The following is a 16,506-nucleotide window of genomic DNA, read 5'->3' as shown; positions in this document are numbered from 1 at the left end:
CTTTCATTCTGCCACAGCAGACATTCCCAAAACTGTTGTTTTTCTGCTTTACTGAGACCTTCACCCTTCTTTATTTTTAGCTATTGTGTGATGGGCACAGGTGAGCTGGTCATGTGGCGACTCATTTTGTGTCTCATTATTGTTTGGCTGCTAATTAAGGAAAAAGTAACAACTAAGCTTATTAGCAGCAAAAACTAGTCACTAATGAAGAAGATGGTTAGAATGAAAGCCTGCAGCCACTGCGGCCCTCCAGGACCGGAGTTCGACACCCGTGATCTAAACTGTAGTGAGAGGCTTCCTGAGTAGGCGCAGAACACTGGGCCTTGGTGATCAGCGCATCCCCGCTTCTGGCCTATCCGTTAACATGTGACTGACTACTTAGTCTGTCGATGTGATCCTCAATCTTGAGAAAAACGCATTGAATATCTTTCAGTAAGGTAAAGAGACAATTTGACACGTCTTCACTAACTGTGATAAGAGTGTTTGACTTGCGATATGTATGAATAGACCTTTTCTGAGTATAGTGAGAAGTCAAGCAAAATGACCCCTTTTATCGACTAACTAAAAAGATTACAATATGCAAGCTTTTGAGGCAACCCAGGCCCCTTCTTCAGGCGAGATGTACATGAGTTGCCTCGAAAGCTTGCATATTGTAATCTTTTTAGTTAGCCAATAAAAGGGGTCATTTTGCTTGACTTCTCACTACATTCATAATGGCTTACACGGAGACTGGAGAGATGTATGAGACTGAATTCAACTTCTCTTACACCTCTATCAACTCTCCTCCTGCTTGGATGAGATTGAGGCTTGGATGTCCAAGAACTTTCATAAGCTGAACAGCACCAAAACTGAAGCTCTTTTAATTGGTACCCCCCATCAACTTCGCTACTCTGTTAATTGTATTTCCTTTTCTGGTCATACCATTGCTTTCTCCCTTTCTGTTAATAATTTGGATGTCAAATTAGACTTCCATTTGTCATTTGATACACATGTCCATCACATCTATCTATCCTATCTATCTATCTATCTATCTATCTGAATTTTTAATGTTGCCTACTACACTATCTATCTAATTTCATTCTTGTTAATCTAACTTTTTTGTCTTGCCTACTACACTATCTATTTGAATTTTTAATCTTGCCTACTACACTATCTATCTAATATAATTTAATTCTTGTTAATCTATCTAACTTTTTAGTCTTGCCGACTACACTATCTATCTTATCATCGAAACATAGCCAAACTCCGTCCCTGCCTTTCCCTTTGTGATGCTGAAAAGCTGGTTTATGCCTTTGTCTCCTCCAGGCTGGACTACTGTATTGTAATGCACTCCCCAGCAGGAGCCTTCAAAAGCTCCAACAAATCCAAAATAGTGCTGCAAGGATCCTAACGAGGGTGCGATAATATGAACATATTTCTTCAATCCTTTGGTCACTTCATTGGCTCCCTATTCACCTCCGTATTGAATGCAAACTTTGTTTTCTCACTCACCAGTGTATCCATGGAAATGCTCAACCAATACCTTAAGGAACTTCTTACATTACAGTCCACTACAAGAGACCTTCGTCTTGCAAATACCCATCGCCTTCACGTCCCCATGACCAAACTTTGTACAATGGGAGACCGAGCCCTTTGCAGTTGCCGCTCCACGGCTCTGGAGTGCCCTACCAGAGAACCTGAGAACGCAGCAGATTGTGGGCTGTTTTAAACAACAGTTAAAGACTTTTTTATTTAGGAAAGTATACAGGGTGATCCAAATCTAATTATTGCAGGTCCCGATCGTGTGGGTGACTTTGATTTATGCCGGGATGATTCCAGTTTGGCGTGAAGACGATTCTTCATCGCACACTTCTCGATGGTCCAGTATTTTTCGGGTGATTTTCTATGTAATAAACTTAAGTTATAGCGTAATGAAAATTGCATAAATAGGTTCTGGACCACCCTATATTAACAAAATTGCCTCTATTGTTTTATCTTTGTTTTTTATCTTGTGTCTTTGTTTAAATTTTTTTATGTGGCACTTTGAGGTTTACTACAAATGTAAAGTGCCTTATCAATAAAATGAATTATTATTATTAACACCCTAGTGCTATAACCTTTTTCTGAGGAAATTTTTCTGTGCATTATTCTCCATGTTAATTCAGAAGGTTTTTTTTTTTTTTTTAAATAATGATTAACTGTTATTTATTGATCAGTGGGGTCAACTAGTAATTATTAAATGTACTGTAAATTTAAAATTTGTATCCGTTATCTTCGCTAATAATTCTGCTCTTTCAGATCGACATTTCTATGACGAGACAAAGCCTTTTGCATGCTTGGATGGGTCCAAGACGATTGCCTTTGACCGAGTTAATGATGACTACTGTGACTGCAAGGATGGCTCTGATGAACCAGGTTTGTAAACTTTTAACAGTATAAAATCGTGAAGGATGTGCAGACTCTTATGTAATTTAAATGTCAATGCTATTCTTTTGAGCAGCTTGAGCCTTTTGTTTTTGTAGATTCAAAATATTTATACAGTAAAATGTAGTGCTTTCAGACACTAAGAATTTTTATTTCACCTTTTTTATATGAAATGTTGGCAAATTTTATTTCCAGGAACATCTGCGTGTCCCAATGGCAATTTCCACTGCACCAATGTTGGTTACAAGCCGCAGTTCATCCCGTCATCGCGTGTCAATGATGGCGTTTGTGGTAAGTGGTTGATTATTTTGTTGCGATGGATGTATTTTAGGCTTTATACAACTCTTATGTCACCCCCATTATAGTGTGAAGATTTATAATTTGTACCCACATTTGTGTCTGTTTTCAATTTTAACAGTTTTATGACATTAGATGTTTCTTCCTCTGGATATTTTGTTAATATATTTAGATTCCATAAAAATATGCAAATGTTCATAGCAACTGTTATGGGATTACTGGCCCCCATTTCCTACCTCAAAGCAGGTTGCATTGATTGTTTTTTGTCTTTTTTTTGTGTAGATTGCTGTGATGCCACTGATGAGTATAATAGCGGTGCCGTATGTCCAAATACATGCAAGTAAGTAAGATCTGAAGTCTGTTCTTAAAATATATAAATGAATTTGGTCTTTACACTTGTAGTCATGTAAATGTATTTGAACTCACACTTCAGATATTGTCTTACTGTTCTTTAATCTTATTCCATATAGAGACAAACATTTTCAGTGATCATGGGTTTTTAAATTTATATTCCTCCCCAACTTGAATTAAGCAGGTTTGTGAATGTGTTTTTTGAAGTGTCCGGTACAGTGTTTTGTATGATATCCTCACTGATTCAGGGCCTTGGGTCATTGCTAGTGTAGCGTTTACATGGTCTTCTCCTGACCAATTCAGTTTTCCTTGGAGTGATCTGGTTTTCCTAATACATAAAGATATCCACTCTGATAAACGGGACATATTACTTTGCCCAGATTTTATATAAAACTGCAAGTTGTCTGCTGACCAGTTGTTAATTCCCGTCTTCTCAGAGATCAGTATTCTGTTAAGCCAGACATTCAATTATTGGTGACCTTTTTAAATCGAATGTGAACACTCAGAATTCTCATTTGGTGAAGGTGAGCAAGCCAGGATGGACTCCACACCTATGCGACTGTGATGTGTGTTTAAAAATGTTCTGTTATGACATTAAGTGATTTAACTTTCTGAAGTTAACATTTCTCCTGCAGTTTGAAAATTGCATTTCTTCCTTTTTAATTTGTGTTTAACATTTGCCTAGCCAAAGGCTGCAGTAAAGTAAGCTAGATTGAAACTCTAATAGAAGTTTACTATACATGCAGTTATTGTAACCTATTGTATATTTCAGTGACAGACACACCAGTAGTCCAATGCAAATGTAAAATATACTATATATTTTTAAATGAGGAGCATTAGATTAACTCTTTGAGGGTGAATATTTTTTAGAAAAAAACGATAGTTTCACACAGAAATCAACATAAAACGTCTGCTGCATGCTGTGGCTGCCAGCTTGCCAAGAATGAGCTGTCTTTGCGTGGCTGGGACAGCAGCAGTCACAGTCGCAGTGCATTACAGTCTGATTGTCAAGTGGCAGTCCTCCCTAGCAAACCTCGTCAGTACCACAACTAGCTGGGGACCAATCAGCTGAAGCTGGAACCTCACATTCGTTTTCGATCACTTGTATCAAAATCTGAGTCTCACAAGTCATAGTCCAGTTGCAGAGATAATAGGCAAGACTTCGTCCACGGAGTTGTTTGCTTTTCACAATCGCTTTAATCTCTTGCCAGATATCGGTGCCATTTTTGCCATTGTGTGTGCCTTGCTACTCACGTGAGCGCAGGGAATCTTGGGCAAACCAATGAATCTAACTTTCCTTCTAGAAACGAGAGTCCAACGTAACGGTTTTGTCACAGTTTACAGTTGATTACCATTATCCACTCCTCCTTTTGACAAAAGTTGACTTCCGCCCTGAAAGAGATCAGGGAGCTTAAATCCTCCTCAGTCATACCATGGATTTCAGTTAAATTTCACCTAACTCAGAAAAAAGTGTCACTTTTTTGTTTTAATGAGATTTTGTAACTAACTATATTTAGTGGTGGCCCTAAAGCCAGGGATCTGTGCTGCTATCTGGAAGGTTTCTGGTTCAAATCCTGTTACTGTCGGAGGGGATTCCACTCTGTTGGGCCCTTGAGTGAGATCCTTAACCTGAAAGTTGCTCCAGGGGTGTCGTAAAATGGGTGCGTTTATGAAAGAATAGCTTCCCCTTGGGGATTAATAAAGTATATCAAATTAAAAATACAATCAAATTAGATTTTTTAGGAAACATTAATAGTCACAAACTTTCAATACTTTGGTTGGCTAACTGCACAGCCTTTAATTCTTCATGCAAGCTTTTGTTACAGCTCTTGGCCTTTTCAAGTTAATAAGCTTGGCATTTAGGTCTGAAGTTGCTCACACATATCCCAGAGGCCAGCAGTTAGAAAAACAAGTTAGAAAATGTGTGCAACTTTTAAAACTGATAACTATTTAAAAAAAAAAAAACGCAAAAAGTTAAATTTTTTAAAAATATTTTAGAACAGTGGTGGTAAAATGCATACAATTTTGCGGATAACCGGGATGACCTTTAAGGTAAGATTGACCTTTAAGGTCAGATTGCCATGTACCATTATGCTTGGTTTGCAAACCAGGAACGGGGAATGCTAGCACGGTGTACCAGCTCACTTCACGCCTAATGTCCAACACAAGCCAGGAGCGACAGCGTGCCTTGGTCATTTGGAAATGCTTGTGCATCTCGGTAAAGGGGGCCCTCTCAGATAGAACATAGAGGAGCTGGGCTTTGCACATAGTTCATGATATTACGTCTTTTCACTTTTTTTTTTTTTCTGTGCAATGCTTAAAACGTTTGGTTCATCGCATAGGCCTCAAGTATGTGCTGCCTGTAAATGTCAATGCTGTGTGTAATAAGCTAAAGTAAACCACAACAACAGGGTGTACTGCTCTTCATCTGAACCCTCCAAAACATGGTAACAGTACAAGAATGCAAATTAAAGTGAAACCTGAGTGAAGCTACCATTACTGGATGTGCTACTGGGTGAAATTGTATTTTTACCCAAAATTCACATTATTCCTACAAATTACCTGGTTGAATTCAAAAGAGTACAGTTTGCTGTAAAATTGTTTTGCAGTGACCATCAACAAAAGCGAAGTCAATAAGAAAGAGAAGAATTAATGGCTGGAGTGCTTTACTCGTCAGCAATTTTATGTAGCGTGTTCAAGAATAAAAAGCTCCAGTGAACTACTAATATACAGTATTAGTCCCTCAGATAAAGAAATATCGTTTACGGTGTGGCAGACGGCTGGGGGCTATGCCCAGCCGGGATGCCTGGAAGGACCCATAGAGGGACTATACCTCCTCTGGGCCACGAGAGGGCAGCTGCCCAGTTGGGGGCCATGGGAACTGAGCATGGAAGGGCCCGTGGCCACCGCCAGGGGGTGCCCGGAGGATTGTGGAACCCTGGACGTCGGCACTTCCGCCACACTCGGAAGTGCTGACGGAAGGAATTCCAGGGACACCCAGAGTGCTTCCGGGTGCTCATGCGGCTCTTCTGCCACACCAGGATGTGCTGCCGGAAAATCGTCAAGGAGCACCTGGAACACATCCGGGTGCTTATAAAAGAAGCCGTCTTTCTCCACTCAGGAGCTGGAGTCTGGAGGAGGAGAGGAGTAAAGGTGGAAAGGAATACGGAGAGTAAAGGAAAGAAGGGACTGTGTTTGGGTGAATTGCTGCACTGTGTTGTGTGCAGGACATTTTGTGAGAGTAAACAGTGTGTGTTTTTGGACATCCAGAAAAGTGTTCAGTTAGTTACATTGTACTTCTGATACATCGAATTAACCCTTGACACTATAATCGGAGCCAATTTTCTTAGGGAAATTTTATTTGTAATGATCCTTTTAATCTTTTATTTTGTTCCCCATTGTATTTTTTTAATACCCTTTACTCAGTTCCATTCCTGTATTTATTGTTTCTTAACACCATGTTTAAATAAACGGCGAGCTTGGGTATCCATGTAGCATTGGACAATTCCTTCTAGTCTTCACATCCTTTTAATGTTTGTCTTCAGATTGAACTCCACTGATGAATCCTTTTGATATTAACGATCGCCTTTCCTTTAACTTGTTTTTAGAGAGATGGGCCGCAAGGAGAGAGAGAGCTTGCAGCAAATGGCAGAAATTGCCCGGGAAGGCTTCCAGTTGAAACAGAGACTTATTGAAGAAGCTAAAAAGAGGCTAGAGGAGAAAGAAGTGAGTACTTGGAGTAGGTTAACTTGGTTTAGTTACATACGTTGCTGTGGTTTTAGTTGGTATTTTTATTTGTGCCATGTCCAGTTCTATGATAAGATTGTTAGAGCCTACTTTTGAATTTGCATTTAAAGTAGCATTGGACAGTGGCTTTGTCAGTCATTTTCACCTTCTCACTTTATTAAATTGTTTTGTGACCAGAGCATCTTCATTTTTTTTTAAATATCTTTCACATGCAAAGGATTGTCAGGGTATTTCATGTTTTTACTTTGTTGAAGAGATTTCTGTATCTCTCTCTCTCTCTCTCTTCCTCCTCCTCCTTTTCTCTGTTCTTCAATTTCAGTTTCATTGATTTCTTGCATCATGGTCCCCAGTCCGTTTATCTAATTTTAGTCATGCGGTTCTCTCTGGGGTCAAACTGAAAAGTAGTCCGTAGCTGCAGTGTTGTGTCCCAGTGCTGATTCAATGTGAAATATTGAGCAAGTAATTTCACATGGCTGGGCTGTAATTGTTTAAAGCTGTCCTAGGTGTGTGTCGCTCTGTTTGCTGTCATTGGCAGTCCATCTATGGTCCACTGTGCAGATTTGTAAATAAAGAAGCCAGCGTCATTGCTCATTAAATATAAGTAAATACTGCAGAAATGTATATGTAATGCATGAGTCTAAAAACAGCAAAATTACTTATGACTGATGGGGCATGTTAAGCCTACTCACTTTTGTTTTGACGGTTTGCAAAATTCTTGTTAATTTAAAAAGAAAATTTCAAAATCTTATATTGGTAGTTTTTTTTTTCCTTACTACCACTTTGTTTTACAGCTCTCCTTTTTCCATGAAAAGTGTCAGATTCATAGATTTCAAAACTTTTCTTCTCTGTGACTGTAAAATAAAATAATGCTAAAAAATAGCTGGAAAGAATGCTTTTTGTACAACTTTTATTTTTAAATATTTTTCACAAGGAGACTTTAAGGGGCACTTCCAGATTTAAAAAAAAAAAAATAAATAAAATGGTTTGCTTTGTTCAAAATCAGCAGGGCTGTAGTGTAATAAAAACCCTGAATGACTGGGATGTTTAATGTGTGAATCTGTCTAGAACAGGAGTTCTCAAACTCAGTCCTGTGGACCCTCTGTGGCTGACGGTTTTTGTTCCAACCAGATTCCTAATCGGTGACAACACCTGATAGCACTGATCTCATTTAATTAGCTGGTATTTATCTTTTGTTCTACATTCAGAAAAGCACAGCAGTATGATTTTTACATTTATAAGAAACTTAGAAATATTTCTGGTTTTGCTAGGAATTTAAATGCTTAACTCTCTTTTTATTATATTTCGCCTTTTCTCTGTGCAGTTTGCTCCCTTCATTGAATCTTAATAATGACAATTAAAAACAAGCAGAGCAGAAACCCAAGCAAACAACACTCAATCGTGAAAGGCTGCAACTACTTTAGCGTCAGCCCCACAAAGTAGTAAATAACGGATTAATTAAACAATTAGAACACCTAGAAAAGTAGAATGACAATCAAGATGAAAATACTGTTAAAAAGAAAAAAATATACTTATAACTGCTTAGTACATTTTAATACTTTTTTTTTTTTTATCAAACTTTAGTTTTCTATATTGTTCCCAAAACAGGGAATCTGGGAAACACTTCACTTAATTAGCCCAGGATTCCAATTAAAAACAGAGGTTGGTTGCAACAAAAACCTGCAGCCACAGGGGGACCGAGTTTGAGAACGCCTAGTCTAGAACCATCCAAGATTTTTAATCCCATTACAATACATATGGAGAAGGTTACAAATGCCTGGCTTAGTGGTAGCAGTAAGAAACGACCCACCGTATAAATTATGTTGTAGTGAATAAAAAATGTTTACCTGTGGTAAGCCTGAAGGTGGAGAGTTCTGCTTCGTTATTAAAAGAACATAGTAAGTTAGTATATCGGTAAGTGAAACTGTAGGAACCATACGTTTTTATGTAATTCTGTAATCATTTTGGAACCAGGATATTCGGACTGCGAGTCATTTTATATAGCACATCTTGATGGCAGATAGATCCCTACTAAGGAAATGACTTTTTTTTAAAAACAAGATTATTTAAAGAGGTGTTGTCCCTGGTGTCATCTCTAGCTACTTAATCAGTAAGCAACTACACTTATTTGGTGTCGATGACTAAAATCTCACTTCTGCCGTCCACATCATGAATCTTCATCTTTAGTAGATCATGCAGGACTCATTTTTGGAAAGCTGCAGGGTAAGCAGTTTGGACAGAACCTCTCTGGTAGTCCTTTCCTTGCCTGCTATACTTCTGTTTAAAGCAAATTATCTTTTGAAATATCTTGAAAAGTGCAAGTTTGTCTGGCTGAGCGATCCATTAACCTTAATGTCAATTGCATGGTAATTTCAGAAAAAACTCGTTGAACTGAAGGAAGGCAAAATTCAGAAGGAGGAGCAGCTGGAAGCTCTGCGTACAGTTAAAGAGACAGCGGAGAAACCGGAAAAGGAGGCCCGAGACAGACATCAGGGTGCTTGGGAAGGTATGCGCTGGACCAGGGGTCTCCAACTCCAGTCCTGAAGAGCTACTGTGGCTGCAAGTTTTCATTCCAACTCTTTTCTTAATTAGTGACCAGTTTTTGCTGCTAATTAACTATTTCCCTTTAATTGACTTCAGACTCTTACTGCTGAATTGATTCTTTTTTCCTTAAATGGCACCTAAATGTGATTTTTCCCCTTGGGATTAATAAAGTATCTGTCTGTCTTGAAGTGAGCCAACAGATGACCAACTAAGTTGGTGCCTCAAACTCCAATCAGCTTCACTTCATTCAGTTTCTTAATTTGGAGCGAATTCTCGTTGCTAATTAAACCCGTTATTTAATTTCATGGTGCTCATTCTGCCATGTCAGATATTTCCAAAACTGTTGATTTTCTGTTTTAAGAGTGCTGTCAAAATGTTTTTGTGGACCTGAGCAGATCAACATTACTGAGACCTTCACCTTGCTTTATTTTCAGTTATTGTGTGATGGATGCAGGTGGTTGTTGTTTGTGTTGGTACATTTTGTGTCTTAATATTGTTTGGTTGCTAATTAAGTAAAAAAGAAACAAGGGGGCTGAGTCTTAAGTTGGACATCAATTAAAATTAAGACAATGAATTAATAAGCAGCAAAATCTGGTCACTAATTAAGAAAAGGGTTAGAATGAAAACCTGCAGCCACAGTAGCCTTCCAGGACTGGAGTTGGAGACCTCCTGCATTAGACTGACTTTGAGTGGTTTTGTGTGAAATCTGCTTTCTTACTATTTTTTTAAACCACTCCCTGGCTCAGTTTTATATGGTTTTTAAACGGGGACAGCAGATCAAATTGTAGTGTGTGCTTACTGAAATCCAACTCCATTCACTAACAAGTGCTCTTTGCATTTTTATAGCTAACTCGGAGATCATTTTTATCTTTTTTTTTTTTATTTTCATGAGGAGGCATCTTTATATTTTCAAACCTTATCTAAAAGAATAATCTGATATAGTTAGCATAGAGACAGATACACTTGATACTGCCTTAACTGCTGATAATTTTGGTATTTCAATATCTGGTCCTGAAATCTCAAATTGTTTCTGTTATGAGGAATAGCAGATTTTTTATTTATTTATTTATTTAAATCAAAGTTGCTTTTGAGACATTTTAATTTGTTTGTGAATTGACATGAATGTGCATGAAATTGAGAGGGGATACTTGTCATGTTCTTGTGACATGCTCCACTTTATTTCCAAGCTGGCTCATTCCATCCTGCGCTGATAGAATTCAAAAAAGATTACCAAATTTAATTTTTCATAATCTAAGATCAACAAAAATCTGCCCTTGTATTAATCATGCACTGTCCGTGTTTCACACTTGTGCATTTAACTCTGGCAACGATTGGCACCTTATTCGAATTTGCCTTCCTGTCAGGCTCTCTCATTTGGTCCTAATTTTCTGTGGTCGGCTGAAGTCCAGTTATCCATTGATCTGTATAACCTAGTAGCCTTTGTTGCATTGATTGCATGGGGTCTAATTTTCTTCCGCTGAAAGAAATGCAGTGCTGCTTCATACTTGGTCTTGTATTATTTTAAGATGTAAAACCTCAAATGCATTTAATGCAGAACTAAACAAGCATTTTATTACAAATGTGGTATCCCTTGTGTTTACTTGGTTTGACTTTTTCAGAATCTCTGCAGAATGCTTACTTGTAGTTGCTTTTAGTCAGGAAAATACAAAACTTGTATAACAATTGTAGACATTTCCGTAATAAGAGCACTGCTTGCATGAATGGATAACTGTACACTAAGCAGTCCTTCAGTATGGACTTGAACGTTCTCAGGTAAGCAATGGGAAAAGAGCACAGGGTCATACAGTGGGTACAGAAAGTATTCAGGCCCCCTTCAATTTTTCACTCTTTGTTATATTGCAGCCATTTGTTAAAAATTCATTTAAATTAATTTTTTTTCCTCATTAATGTACACGCAGTACCCCATATTGACAGACAAAAAAAAAGAATTTTTGAAATTGTTGCAGATTTATTAAAAAAGAAAAACTGAAATATCACATGGTCCTACGTATTCAGACCCTTTGTTCAGTATTTAGTAGAAGCACCCTTTTGAGCCAATACAGCCATGAGTCTTCTTGGGAAAGATGCAACAAGTTTTTCACACCTGGATTTGGGGATCATCTGCCATTCCTCCTTGCAGATCCTCTCCAGTTCTGTCAGGTTGGATGGTAAACGTTGGTGGACAGCCATTTTTAGGTCTCTCCAGAGATGCTCAATTGGGTTTAAGTCAGGGCTCTGGCTGGGCCATTCAAGAACAGTCACAGAGTTGTTGTGAAGCCACTCCTTCCAGGCACTGCTCATCACTTGTCCAATACAGTCCCCACAGTGAAGCATGGCGGTGGCAGCATCATGCTGTGGGGGTGTTTTTCAGCTGCAGGGACAGGACGACTGGTTGCAATCGAGGGAAAGATGAATGCGGCCAAGTACAGGGATATCCTGGACAAAAACCTTCTCCAGAGTGCTAAGGACCTCAGACTGGGCCGAAGGTTTACCTTCCAACAAGACAATGACCCTAAGCACACAGCTAAAATAACGAAGGAGTGGCTTCACAACAACTCTGGGACTGTTCTTGAATGGCCCAGCCAGAGCCCTGACTTAAACCCAATTGAGCATCTCTGGAGAGACCTAAAAATGGCTGTCCACCAACGTTTACCATCCAACCTGACAGAACTGGAGAGGATCTGCAAGGAGGAATGGCAGAGGATCCCCAAATCCAGGTGTGAAAAACTTGTTGCATCTTTCCCAAGAAGACTCCTGGCTGTATTGGCTCAAAAGGGGGCTTCTACTAAATACTGAGCAAAGGGTCTGAATACTTAGGACCAGGTGAGATTTCAGTTTTTCTTTTTTAATAAATCTGCAACAATTTCAAAAATTCTTTTTTTTTTGTCTGTCAATATGGGGTGCTGTGTGTACATTAATGAGGAAAAAAATTAATTTAAATGATTTTAGCAAATGGCAGCAATATAACGGAGTGAAAAATTGAAGGGGGTCTGAATACTTAAACCGTACCCACTGTATATTCTGATCATTGCAGATCACATATCCAGGGAGTCCAGAAGGAGCTGGAGGAAGTTACATACCAGTTTAGAGAGTTAGAGAGAGCGAGAGTATGAGATATGGGAGACATATACAATAAATAGCCAGATAGTGTTGTATATAAAAGATTCTTTGGAATGTTCAAATCTTGACTCCGCTGTGTTTTCCAGTTAGGTACAAGAATATTAATGAGCTGTGTGACAACTCTACGGGGGCATACCAGCCCCCTGACACAGACACACACCAGAGGTACACTTACAAAAGCTCATGCATTTTCTTTTTAAAGCGCTTCAGTCCCCACAGTAGCTCATTACCTTCTTTCTTTTCTTTTTCTCTTCTGCCACCTCTACTCCTCCCATCGCAAACTCTGTCCTCCAGCTCCCCGAATGCAGTGAGGCAACCCCTTTCATATTGTACCCAGATTTGCTCCAGGTGCTTGTTGAAGGTCTTCCTGCAGCAGTTCCTGGTGTAGTGGCAGTGCTGGATGGGCACCCAGAAGCACTTCAGGTGTGCCTGGATTCTCTTCCAGCAGAACTTGCTGGTGTGGCGGAAGTGCTGCCTTCCAGGGCTCTGGAATTGATCCCCCTGGTGGTGACCATGGGCCCCCACAGGGTTGAGCTTCCAAGCTTTGCTCCTATGGCCCCCAACACCCACCAGGGCAGCTGCCCTCTCGTGTTACAGGGGAGATACTGTTCCTCTGCCAGTCCTTCCACTCTCTGTGCGTTCCAGCTGGACATGAGCCCTAACAGTCCACCATAGCTGGTTTGAGCTGACTGGCATTTTCTTGCTAAAACATTCTGAATGATACATGTCCTGTGCTGCTACAGTTTTTAAACTCTCCACTCAATAAAGGGCAATAACTAAACATTTAGAGGAAGCCATACTTTATTTACCAGACCTTTTCACGAGGAGAGAAACAACTGTCACAAGTATCAGCAAATTGGTGGATTTACAAATATTAGAACTTGTACTTTCTGTCTCCCATGCCCCTTCCATAGAGGGTCCAGACTTATTCACACATTATATTTGCTTATTGAAGAACCTTGGTGGTCACATCCTTTGTCCCCGAAAGTGCTGAACATCACATTTTAGTTCATGAAAACTTGACTTAACCTGCAAAAGAAAATCGATCAACAAAAGCTATGAAATAGTATGATCTTCCTAAAGGTGTATCCAGCACTTTTTAAAAAAAAAAAGTACAGGCATGACGCATGCATTCCTTCTTTTCCTTTAGCTTTGTGGTTTGTGGATGCATGCTGACACTTTGAAAAAGGCCGTGAGTCAATGAAAGCAAATTAAATATACGCTGAAATTAAGGTGCATTTCAAAAGCATGTTTTCAGTTCTGCTGTTACAAGAAAAGAGTCATTCGACTGTTTACTGGACCTCCGACTAATGCTACTACCGTGCTATAAAGTAGGCCTGCCATACATGACACATCTGAGAGATGGGCAAAACACAAACAAAGCAGTTGCTCCAAGAGGCCCACCTTCACAGCTTGCAGCCTTGTACTACATGTCGCCACTTTCCTTACTTCTAATAACCGAAAAGAGAACAGTGGTCAATCTGGTTATCTGTTTTCTTTGAATTAGCAAGCATGTGGATACACCAGGGCCAAGCTTTAATAAACTCTTCAAGGTTGGTACTACAGAGACGTGAATCTGAAGTCATTGAATTTTCCTGTGCTTGCTAGTTTTCCTCTACTAACCAGCCATCTCTTTCCAAGTCTAACTGAATGTCTAGTTCAGGGATCTCCAACCGTTTCTACCCTGAGAGCTATTTTTTACAAAACGAAAATGGCCGAGAGCTACTCATGATGTTCTCATAGCTTATTTCAACCCACACAAATTGAATAAGCTTGTTTTGCCAGAACATTTACAAAATGTTGGTGTCCACAACGCACATTTTACATTAAAACATCACAACAAAATATTGAGTTCACCTGCAAGTGCATTTTGTATGTCTGTATGCATTTTCTAGTGTATCTTCCATCCATTATCCAACTTGCTATATCCTAACTACAGGGTCACGGGGGGGTCAGCTGGAGCCGAACCTGGGTCTCCTAACTGCGAGGCAGCAGTGTATCTTACACTTTTTTGAATTAAAACATGAATGCATACAAAACAAAACAGCATAATTCCAAATACACAGATATGACTTACTCATTTGTCATTTTGTTCCATATCACTGTTTCACTTTATTCACATGTCCAGTTGCATGTGTGACTCAACGAGAGGTGTATGGTGGAGTGGCGCCACTTAGGTTCACTCTTCTGGAGTCATTTAAATGTTCGTCTGTCAGTCTTGTTCTGAACTTTGATTTCATGACATTCATGTCAGGCTCACAGAGGTATGGAGACCCAAACAAAGCAGACATTTTCAGAGCTGCTTGGTGAAGATTCTTATAGTTATCTGGCTGAGAGTTTTACTCACAGAAATTGGTTTGTTTTTTTTGGGCCTGCTAGTTAAAATGGGTTCCCTCAACATGTCTGAAGTTAAAGGAGCCATTTGTTGACCACATTAGTGCATTTACACTCTTTGGCTCGGATCAAACCTTATCAAGTCGGCAGACCTGCAGTTGTGTTAAACTGTTCCACCTCCACTCTAAGCAAGCTTGTTGACTTTGCCTGTGTACTGGTGTGTGGTGGAGGTGCAAAACAAGCAATTAATAAATGCACATTGTGTTCTTTTCATTTATGTAAGCATCTAGTAATTTGATCAGACAAAACATATTTTATTTGTGGACCATATTTATTATGTTCTGTCAGGGTCTGACATGAACAAATGTGTGGTCAGAGGGTGGTTTAATATTGAGGCCCTGCAGTATTTACCCCATTGCTCTTAGGCTTTCTTCCTATTATGTCTCCACACTAAAACCTCATGGTGGTGCATTTTTATATTTATTATTATTATTAAATATTTATTTATATGTACTTTTTATGAATGGTTGCTTTTCTACAGAACAAAAGGCAATTATTCAGAAGGAAAAGGATAGGAGGAGGATGGCAGAATCTTTCAGAGAGATTGATGATGATGGTGATGGAATGTAAGTGTATTCTAGTTTGTTTCACTGGCTAATTACAGTTGGAGTTTAGTGCACCCTAAAGTGTTGGTATTTGTTTAAAATTAATTTCCTCTCTCTCTGTTGTAACAGCTCAAATATAATTAATTTTCTTTGTATTACACTCATTACCAAGATGTTCCATTCATTTATTGTATGGTGAATCATTTCATGATTCATTAGTCTGCCTACAGTAGTTAAATACTAAAATTTAAGACCAGTGGATTTCACTTTCTTTTTTTCTCTATCTTTGTCTATTCCTGATTACGTTTTGTCTGTATTTTTGACAAGTCCACCTCCATTACTGATGTGTTTTAATACAGTTTTCTTTCCCAATTAGTGTTTAGGTGGTGTATATTATATGCAGCAGAGGATTTGTCCCTCAAATTTACATTTTGTAGACAGGCAAATCTTTAACTCTGAGCTGCCGTCCATTCCAACAGGTATATCTCAAAGTCCAGCTTAAGCAGATGCCAGTTATCCTGCATTGTGGCAGTGCCTGGGGACATTATTTCTGTTTATGCTACTATAAAACTTTTTTTTAAAAATCCAATTTATATTGTAGGTAGCTGCTATTGCTATGGTTTCCAAACCCATAAGGTAGATAACCACAATGTTACACATCACTGGAATTTTGTGAAATTTGATCTGCATAATATACATTGGATTATTAAATTATGAGTAAAATGCAGCACTGAATTGTATTTAGTGTGTATTTAATTATTTACTTTGTATAGAAATTTTTTAAAACATTAGGACAACTTTCTGTAGTATAGTCCAGTTGTAACATTTATACTAGTTAGCTATTTGTGTGTTGAGTTTTTAACGTTTCATGTGCAATGGAAATCTCTCGCTAGCATTAAGGCATATTAAATATGCATTGCATTAAAGGAAGGTCTGTTTTATCTTACAAATAATTAAATGCCTCTGAATTTGTGCATCCATTTCAAATTGTTTTCTTGCCTGCACAGCTGCATGGTTTATGTAGCATTCTGAAATACTTTTTTCTAGTTTGGTGATTAAAGTTTAGGCATCATATTTACTGTGGCTTTCTGCTTCATTTTTTTTTTTT

The 16,506-nt window shown here is 38.7% G+C and overlaps 1 protein-coding gene across 2 annotated transcripts in view; it reads left to right on the top strand.

Annotated features, from left to right (window-relative positions):
- prkcsh (protein kinase C substrate 80K-H) overlaps nucleotides 1-16,506 on the top strand; it is a 66,724-nt gene that overhangs the window by 3,317 nt on the left and 46,901 nt on the right. For both annotated transcript variants that reach the window (XM_039772666.1, XM_039772667.1), the window contains exons 3-8: nucleotides 2,278-2,394; nucleotides 2,599-2,694; nucleotides 2,983-3,040; nucleotides 6,660-6,777; nucleotides 9,172-9,301; nucleotides 15,335-15,419. In XM_039772666.1, coding sequence (XP_039628600.1) covers nucleotides 2,278-2,394; nucleotides 2,599-2,694; nucleotides 2,983-3,040; nucleotides 6,660-6,777; nucleotides 9,172-9,301; nucleotides 15,335-15,419 — 604 coding nt within the window. The remainder of the gene's footprint in view (nucleotides 1-2,277; nucleotides 2,395-2,598; nucleotides 2,695-2,982; nucleotides 3,041-6,659; nucleotides 6,778-9,171; nucleotides 9,302-15,334; nucleotides 15,420-16,506) is intronic.

The sequence above is a fragment of the Polypterus senegalus genome, chromosome 12, assembly GCF_016835505.1.
Source record: "Polypterus senegalus isolate Bchr_013 chromosome 12, ASM1683550v1, whole genome shotgun sequence".
In the NCBI taxonomy this organism is placed as follows: Eukaryota; Metazoa; Chordata; class Cladistia; order Polypteriformes; family Polypteridae; genus Polypterus; species Polypterus senegalus.
This window is presented reverse-complemented; position numbering and strand designations above follow the sequence as displayed.